The sequence below is a fragment of the Ctenocephalides felis genome, unplaced genomic scaffold, assembly GCF_003426905.1.
Source record: "Ctenocephalides felis isolate EL2017-DRISC unplaced genomic scaffold, ASM342690v1 CF-g0.4_SCAFFOLD_01983, whole genome shotgun sequence".
Classification (NCBI taxonomy): domain Eukaryota; kingdom Metazoa; phylum Arthropoda; class Insecta; order Siphonaptera; family Pulicidae; genus Ctenocephalides; species Ctenocephalides felis.
The window spans coordinates 79971-89642 of NW_020538137.1; the positions used below are offsets into that span (position 1 = coordinate 79971).

At 33.4% G+C, this 9672-nt stretch overlaps 1 protein-coding gene across 1 annotated transcript; it reads right to left on the reverse strand.

The window, feature by feature from the left end:
• Positions 1-1382: 1382 nt before the first annotated feature.
• LOC113380263 (cohesin subunit SA-1-like) lies at positions 1383-8769 on the reverse strand. Its single transcript, XM_026619619.1, has 11 exons — positions 8655-8769; positions 8120-8342; positions 7178-7301; positions 6717-6895; positions 5888-6071; positions 5595-5798; positions 4838-5017; positions 4513-4639; positions 4184-4257; positions 3908-4111; positions 1383-1796 (listed from the first exon to the last, which is right to left on the reverse strand). Exons 1-11 carry the CDS (start codon positions 8767-8769, stop codon positions 1383-1385), a joined length of 2028 nt encoding a protein of 675 aa, XP_026475404.1.
• Positions 8770-9672: the final 903 nt, after the last annotated feature.

Consider the following 9672-nt stretch of genomic DNA (forward strand, 5'->3'; position numbering starts at 1 on the left):
TTGTAAACCTATAACAATTTATTACTTTGGAAGGAGAATCTCTTCAAAGAATCCTTTGGTAATCTGAATCGGCTCTTCCAACTTTTATTTGTCTAAGTATTAATGAATTTCGAACTAAATCTTGTTTATAATTTGGGACCAGTTAGAAGAATGTCATTAAAAGACTTGTTTGAAGAAGTTTTAGTCGATATGTCAGAAACAACTCGTATTTTATGAAAACCCTGATGTAATTATGACTGATGGAATAAGTAAACTTTACTCAGAGAATAGTTTATATGAATTAGGATCTTTGCAAAATAGTTTTTCTAAATAATGAAACCTTTTATGCGCAACACTATATTTATGACCTGAATGTCTTTCATAATCTGGGGTAAGTGCAAGACAACTTTTTGTTAATTCTAGAAACTTTTTTTCAACTCTTTCCACTTCTTGTTCTCTAAGTCGTAGTGTTCTCTGCTGGTTGTTCCTGTGCGGTATATGCTGGTTTTAACCTGTCTTTACTAATACCTTTTTCTTGTCCATTAATATTCAGTTTAAAAGTTTTGTCGCCTCTTTCTAAAACTTTATATGGCTCTTTATAATGCTGGGACAGTGCTGGCTTGATAGTATCTTGCCTTACGAAAACTACTCCGTGGTATCCAAATCTTTGTGGACAAATGTTTTCCGTGGACTATGAGCTGCAGTAGGCCTTGGTTTCAATTTGGAAAAAGTATTTCGAAGTTTTGTAAGGACTTCGGATGTTTAGGGTTATGAAGGTATTGTGAAAAATTGTCCTGAAAGTCTGAGTGGCTCGTCATGCGTGAGTTTAGAACTCGAACTTTTTGAGTCTTCTTTGACAGCTGATCGAAGTCCTAATAATACCCATGGTTAAGCCTCTATCCATGACTGATCCTCATGGCACATTATAGCTGCTTTTAAGGTTCTATGTACTGTCTAGATCCACCCACTTGATTGCGGAAGATAAGCTTATGTTTGTATCAAGTGGATTCCACATGCTTGTGCGACGTTTCGGAATAGTGAGGCGTCACACTGTCTTCCTCTGTCACTCGTGACTTGTGCTGAAACTGCGAAGCGTGAGACCCAACATAAAAGAAATGCATGTGTTACCGTTTCTGATGTAATGTCTGGAATTGGATATGCAAAAAAATGTGCATGGCGGCTATAACCGTTTTTTGCCTTGTTCAAGATCGGACGGCTATAGCCGTCATTTGCGGTATCGTGTTAAAAGATAGCGAATTTTTTTGGATAGAGGTAATGAAACTACGATATTGATATGAACCTGTATGAATCTTGCCGTAGGGACATTGAATTCCTTAATGGGCGTTACGGTGTGTCTGCTTACCCTGCTCCGCTTGCATTTCAAACATCCTTTGGACCAAACCCTACAGTCCCGACGGATGTTTGGCCAAAGAAAGCGCTAGTTTTATCGTTGGTCCAGGTCCTGGGTGACTTAAATTATGCAGCCTGTCAAAAATTTTCTTTCTCATGCTTACAGGTACGAATGGTCGTTCTCTTCCTTGAGGCGTGTCGCAGTATATGGAGTAATTTGTTCCTGGAATTTTTCTTGTCTTAAGTTGTAATGCAGTTTTAATTAATAAATATTGTTTAAGCTCCTTGTCCTCCTTTTGTGCTTTTGCTATTTCGGTAAATTCTAATTGGGAACTGATTGATTGAACTCTTGAAAACAAGTTAGCCGGAATATTTTTCGTTCCGCTCACATGTCTGACATCTGTCGTGGATTGTGACATATTTGTTATCTGATTGAGTTGAACTGGTGGTATGTGGTCGTGTTTTTGCTGCAAAACATATACAAGTGGTTTGTGGTCGGTGAACCAAATGAAGTTACGTTCGATGATTTGATTAAAGTATTGAAATACTTCATACCCTGCAAAAAGCACGCCGTAGTGCGTTGGACACGTTCTTTGTTTTTCAGATTTTTTTTTGAAAAATAAGCGAGAGGTTTCCATTCACTTTCCACACACTTTCCTTTGAAAGCTATAAAATGGAATTTTATCGATCCGACATTGAACATTAGCATACTGGATTGTCAATTAGGCAAAATGTTGTGTTAGAGAACAAAATTAATTATTGATATCACTGATAGAAATTAGATAGAGACTTGTTCAAAAATTATTTGTTCAAATTTAATATACTAGATGACCCGACAGACTTTGTATTGTACCCATGTCTACATTTTTTTAATATAATATACTAATATTTACCGTTTACCAAAAAATAATAATTATTGTCTTTAAATTACTCTTTGCGCCAAAATGCATGTACATTTATAATATGAGCGATGTTAAATGTTGAACTGCTTTAAATAAAATAAGTCTCAATTATCACACTATATTGGAAAGTCTTTTAAACGGTATAACATAACCATAACCATAACATAAAACTGGTACTTCATGTTGGATTAAATTAACTAAATTTTTTATTATTTAAGATATCCAAAATTGCATCTTAAACTTTTCCTAATCTATATCGTGAGGGCCTTATTGCATGTATTCATCTTTACTTTTCCCTTTGTTGTTATAAAGTGATTTTTTTAAAATATTGTGGAAAAATTAGTAGAAGATGCAAAGAAATTATATATTGAACAAAAACTATGTTGAATATTTAATATTCGAATCTTGTGTTGGCGCCCCCTAAGACGTGCGCTCGTATTTTTTGCATTAATCGTATTAAAGGTAGGACCGGCCCTGATTAATACTTAATTTCATATTTTAAGTAAATTAATTTGTCATATCCTGTCCATATGTGTATCATTCAATCTGCCCTACATATACTGTATTTTATATTATTTTAATTTCTGGCACATATCAGCTGCTTTTTGGTAATAATAATGTAGACATTTCATTTTTCTATTCATAATCATAAATTTAGATTTATACCAGAGTATTAATTTAAATCAGTGTGACTTCTCGAAGAAGTGACTTTCTCTACTCAAACTTTAAAAAAAGTTTTTAGTCCTAGAAACCATAAATAAAAAAAAAACTTAGAATTATAATATCAGACTTTAAAAACAATTAAGCCTAGCTGGTCGCAAGTGAGAGAATATTTTCTATTTTTTGAAATTTTGTGAGTAAACAAAGGACACGTCCAAATAACAAATCGATAGTTTGCGGATTTTTAAAATATTTATTAGTGTTATGTCATCCGAGCCGAGTTTTAAAACTAAGTCGTGTATTATTGGGTTTTGATGGTCGGCCAGTTCTCGGTTGAAATTCGCGGCTAAAGAACATATTGCAATCAAGGCCTAAAATGTTAGAAATTAATTAATTAAAAGTACAAAAAACATTTCAGCAACTTCGATAAAACCAACATAGGTTGTAATTGTTCAAAAATCGCGAGTGCTTGCCATGTCGTCCAAACCTAACAAGACGCTTTCCCATACATTTTTGATTAGGCTTGGATTGGACATAGTAAGCGTTACTTCAATCAATATTTTTAGGACTAGAAATGGTTAAAATTATGAACAAAATAAAAATTATAGCCCAATCTACTATTTATGAACCTTATTGATAATACAATTTAATAAGGATACTATTTTTGGTGGACAATCCCGGAGCACCGATTATTCGATTTCAATTACTCAAAAAGCATTCGATTCCCATTGATAGAGGTAAATTGATTTTCAAGTAGACTTGTAGGTAAGTAGGTGGATACATAGACAGGCAATCAGATGGACAAGTAGACGTGTGAACTGAAGAGTTGTGAACAGGTTAACAGATTGGACAGTAAACAGGCAGCAAGGTAAAACTGTTAGTAGAAGTAGAAGGTTGAAGAAGTTGGAGACAGGTGGACAGGTAGACAAGTAGTTCATGTATAGTTTAAAACAATATTGAAATTTGCCTTACAATTAGTATTACTTTAAAATTTTGATTTTTTCAAATCAACTTACAGCTTGTTGCAGATCATCATGAGTGACATTTTTTACGATGTCCTTGCAGATTTCAATATATTTTTTCAATTTTAACTCTAATACATCGGCTCGTTTCATACAATCCATAGCATTGAGTACCATATTATTTAGATCCATATCTTTTACTTCCATCAATTCCCAAGATAAATATGTGCCGCAGGAAAGTAGGCAGTATCTCGTTCCCTAAAATATATTTTGATAGGAGTATGAATTAGTTAAATTAGTTATGTTTAATCTTTGATCTAATTAACATACCTCGATAGGACGATTTCTTTCAATGACACCATTCCTAAACATTTGAAATTCTTCTAAAAAATCATCCCATATATCTAAATAATTTATGTTATGTAAATAGTGGAAAATGTATATTTTTTTCAGAGAATTTACAATCCGAGGAAAATCCTCTTTCCATTTATTTTGGATCCATTTGCTAGAAAGAAAAATTATTTCTGATTAAGAGATGAATTGTTTGACAACTTTCTACACATAACAAAAATGTAATTCGTACCCCATTCACAATACTTAGCCATATGGCTCCATATATACAAAGGCGCATTCGGTCACAATGGTCGATATGGCGGCACCGCAATCTGCAACAATGCTTGCCCTTTTATAAAGGCAATGCAAAGTCTTGCTGCAGTTGTCCAACACTATTGCGTCTGCAGAATCCTGGGCGATGACTTGCAGAGCGCCCAATAAATTCCTTAAATGCTGTAAACATAAAACACTACATTTAAACTAATAAGTATATATTAAAAAGTTAGAAAAACTACAAATACAAGATGCATGAACATTCCCATATGCAATTAAAATTTCTGGTTGAAATATATACTCCTGCTGGTGGCAATTCAAGCACAAAGACAAGTAATCCTTATAGGTATTCATAGGTACAAAAATTAAAATACTAACCAGATCTTCCATCTCACTTCTATTTTCGAAGTCAAAATATTGAGGTATTCTGATCAAATGAATAATACAATTCACATTGGTTTTGAAGCGAGCCAACAGAATTGCTATCACAGGCATTAGATGTTTTGTGATATTTAATTTTTCTTCCTTCATTTGTTTTCTTTGTTTTAAACTTGGGACCTGTACATATGAAAACTAATGAAATTTAGAAATAAAAAATAATGTTTAAACATATAATCAACACACTAGAAGAAGAAACAACTGGATAGTTTTACCCATTTGCATGTACTGACATTAAAACCAGGACAGGGTACTTTTACTTGATCGGTTTAGATTTAGTTAATGTTGTACTGCTAATTGGACTTATAAATTATTGCCTTAAATGTTTGACGACTATCATACTATAATATCACATCAAGGAAACAGATGTGTAGTACTAAAAGCAACAAACTGATTTCCACAAAACTATTCCAATGGTCATGAGTTCATACACCGTCCAAAAATCCAAAAAAAAATCAAGTTGTCTGGAGACCAAGAGCGTTTTGTTTATTTAATTGACCAGGAGAGCAGCTGCATATCAATTAAGTAGGGTCCTGTACTTGTAATTATCGACCATATTCGGATTCGTTGCGAATATTGCAACTTGAGATCATTTCTAGAAAATGCTTATTCTTGTCGCTTCCGTAAGTACCCCCTGCCAGTAAAATAGGTCAAGTTACCTCAGTTTTATATATGCATCATTGCAATGCAATATTACCATGCTATCAGTTGGATATTCACTAGTAGTTGAAAGACTTGCACACCAGAACATCATTTCAATTAAAATTTCCTGGGGTTGGGGGATTGGGGTCAAAGGATCATCAACTTCTTCTGTTAGAATATGTATCATCGAATTCCAATCTTTCATTATCTCAATGTTTGCAACTAGGGCATCCACTAGATAAGAAATAAAATTTAATCCCTGAAAAATAATAAAAATAAAGAATAAAGATTCAAAAAAAATATTTATACGAGATCCACATGACTATCATATATACATATTTTACTTACTTTCAATTCAATAACAGAAGTTACAACATGTCTGAACCATCGAACCCCAAACCCGGCCCCATTTGAATCTTCATCCAATTTCAAAAAAACATTATCGATTGGGATGGCAACCTTTCGATTTGGAGAGAACATCAAACTTGAAACAGTGTTCAAGTCTTTCCTAGTGAATAAGTATGGATAAGACCTGAATGGACAAAAATGGATAATTAATTAGCTATATCAGTCTCAACAGGTAATTACAGGGCATTCGTAGAAGTCGGGTTAAGAAGTTGAAGTACACCTTTCGTAATGGGGAAATGCTAAAATATAATAAGCGGCAGTCATTGCAATACCCCAGAAAGGGGCTTCAACCCATAGCGTCAACCATTATACACATTTATAAAATTAAAAATTATATATTTATAATAGCTTTAAAAATATTTATAATATTTAAAAACAATAATGTAATTAAAGTCATACTTCAAATATGACATGATCGGTTTGTCATTGTAATTATTATTTAGAAATGAACCTTCATTAGAGAAATGAAGATTAATAAATTGCTGATTAATAACTTCTATAATATTTGTTGAGACAGCGGATTATGTCAAACAACTAAATTACTAAATTACTAAACAAATATTGTTTTCGCAACTTCACTCTTCAATTAGAATTAACATACATTCATTTATTGCTTGTATTTTTTTACTTTTTCGCTGGCGATATACTATTATTTTTTGAACAGCTGTAATATAAGATTGCTACTACCGCTGGGTGTTTACTGGGTTATCATCATCAAAAGTTTCATGCATATGTCCATTAAGTGAACATTTTTATTCTCAACTCTCACCTGAACATAGCTGTGACAAGCTTTATTGCAATCTCTTGATTAAAACGGCTCTTGTCCCAAGATAAACTAAGAAATCTCTGTTGATATTTCTGTGTAAACAATTTTAATTTTCTTGGTAGTTCATCGTCCTCATACAACGGGATCAAGGCTTTCAAAGAGTTTGCTCGTACTGATGCAGCCTGTGAAGATATGGAAAAAATCATTATTAGTAACTGCCTGAGGAGATTTTTATGTTCTCTTGACATTTCAAGATCGGCCTTTTCAAGAATCCTGAAGAAAGAAGGAAACTGGATTGGACCCGTTCTGTTCTAAAGAGTGCCTCCTGCACGACGTCGTGGATGGTAAAATAGAAGGGCTGAAGGGATTGGTAAAGAGAAAATACAGGGTACTAAAAACCGAAGTGCAGGATCAGGAAGCATAGATGAAAGACTACCATTTATTTATTATATATATATATATACCTTGTCATACACGAAATATGCAATAAATCGTAAATTCCCGTCATTTAAAAACAGTCTTGTGTGTTTTGTCAACCAGCGGCCCAATTCACATATGCGGATACTTCGTGTCACTGGTACGATATCTCTGTAAATAAACTGATGTTTAAAAAATATTTAACTTATGCTGTTCAAGGAGTTATGGTAGGTATAACAGCTATTCCTGGTGACATATTTTATTTTATATGGCAAAATGATTGATCTAGTGGTAATATCAAAAAACCAAACCGAGCTGCAAAACATGATGGACAGAATCGTCGAAATGGGTAGAAGATATGGAACGGAAATCAGCATCAACAAATTGGAAGTGATGAGAGTATCAAAACGAGATGATACTCTGAAGATAACAGCAGAAAATCAATAATTGGAAGACGTTGATCATTTCAAATATTTAGGAAGCATTCTGACCAGAAACGAATACAGCACGAGAAAGATCAGGACAAGATCGCAAGCGCCAAGGTGGAGTTTGCGAAGTTGAGAACACTACTGAGAACCAACCAAGTCTCGACTTGTGGATGATATTGATAAAAAAATGTTATGTCTAGAGCATAGCTCTTTACGGATCAGGAACATGGAGTCTAAGAAAAGCCGACAAGAACTATTTGGAGAGTTTTAAAATGTGGTGCGCAGGAGACAGGTGAATGGAGAAAATAAAGTGGACTGACAAGATAACAAAAGAATAAGTCCATAAAAGACTTCACTGAGAACGATCATGAAAAGAAAAGGAAACTGAATAGGACCCATTCAATTCAACCGAAAAAAGAGTGCCTCCTACACGACGTGGTCCAAGAATACATAATCCTGAACATATGCTTATTTAAGACATGATATGCTAAAGCAGGAGTCTACAAACAAAACTTAGCTGTGTTATCCGAGAATTGGCCCATAAATGTCAAAATATCTTACTTCATGCGTTTATAAATTATATTCCTGAATAGGGACTTGATACACAATTCCAGTTCCCGAGACTTTTCATTTAATTTATTCCTTTCTGAGTGAAGGGATTTCAAGCCACTAAGATCACGCCTCGTCTCCTTCGCTTCTTCGGCCTGAATTAGCTTCGAGCACCGATTCATTTCTGACGCTGCTTGTTGAAGTAACCCTGCTAATTCTGCCGTTATAGTTAATCCTGAATAGATATATAAAAAATCAGCAAATCAAATGGTAATTTTAAAAATTTTCAACTTTTTGCCAATGTATTAATTTTTAATGTCTAGTGATGTTTAAATGTAACTTAAAATTTTTTAATATGTACATAAATGTCTAGATATACATACATAAATGTATATGTCGCCTACTGGCAAGGGTTAAAAATGTACAAAAATTAAAAAACATATTTTAAAATGTCTAGAAATGTGTAAAATATATAGATGTCTAAAAAATATCTAAAAATCTATAGAAGAGTCTACATATAAAAATCATTCTCACGAATACAATTTACCTGCCAATGTCGCCGTGTATCGTATATTTTTCTGACCCAATCTTGACAAATGTTTCAAGATTGAGGTCTGATTTTTTATAAAGAAATCATCACCAACTATTTCTTTTTCATCCATAATTATGATATATTTTAAAAACTGACAAAAATCAATTTTAAAGCTTCTACGTTTTAAATTTTTGGCGTTTTAAAAAAAACAATAAAATAAAAGAAGTGATACTCTGCAAAAGAATTGAAACTTCGTAATGTGAAAATGAGATTGCAATGCCTTTGGGCAGTCTGCAAGACCTTCAAAGAGTATGCAATCAGATAGTCTACAATAAATATTCTAAAAATTATGAAATAATCCATAACATTCGAAAAACATTTTACATTCTAAAAATTTTAAAACAATCTTCAACATTCCTAATCTATGGCATTCTAAAACAATCATTATTAAAACATTAGCTCACTTTGCATTGAACTCATTGAACATTGAAAGCAACCTTGTTCAAAGTCGCCTAAGAAGTTTCACTTCGATAATACATTGTGATATATTGCATTATCTATTATACCTCTACAAAACTTCCTTTTATTGTATTCGCCAGTGCATAATGTTCTAAAGTTCTCATCATATCGGCGGTCACTGGTACGCCGTTGAAGCCGCTGGCGTTTACAAACAGGTACCTGTCGCGGAGGTACAAGGTTATCCAATTACTGACAATCATCTGAAAACAGTTTTTAAAAAAATAGATAAAACTCGATGAGAGCTTGCAACAAGTCAATGCCTGCGACAAGTCAATCTGAATCGTTTGAGAACAAGTTTGGGATAAGTATGCGAAGCTGAACCGATTTCAAATTTTCTGATGTAGCACGACAAGGATGGATTAGTTATTATTGAATTCTTAACTTCCCCAAAGAGAAACAGTATGGATGGTGGATCTGCTTTTTTTCTAAAGCCAAGAAAATGAGTTTACCTATACCAGACCAGTGTTGTTTTTTTTTTAAATTATAATTTCAAAGAAAGTTCTCGGATTACTGC

Coding starts and splice junctions, on each gene's coding strand:
- LOC113380263 (XM_026619619.1), bottom strand. CDS start 8,769: ATGGATGAAAAAGAAATAGTTGGTGATGATTTCTTTATAAAAAATCAG. Junction 6,896..7,177: donor CATATTTCGTGTATGACAAG/GTATATATATAT, acceptor ATATCTTCACAG/GCTGCATCAGTACGAGCAAA. Junction 4,112..4,183: donor AAAGAAATCGTCCTATCGAG/GTATGTTAATTA, acceptor AATATATTTTAG/GGAACGAGATACTGCCTACT.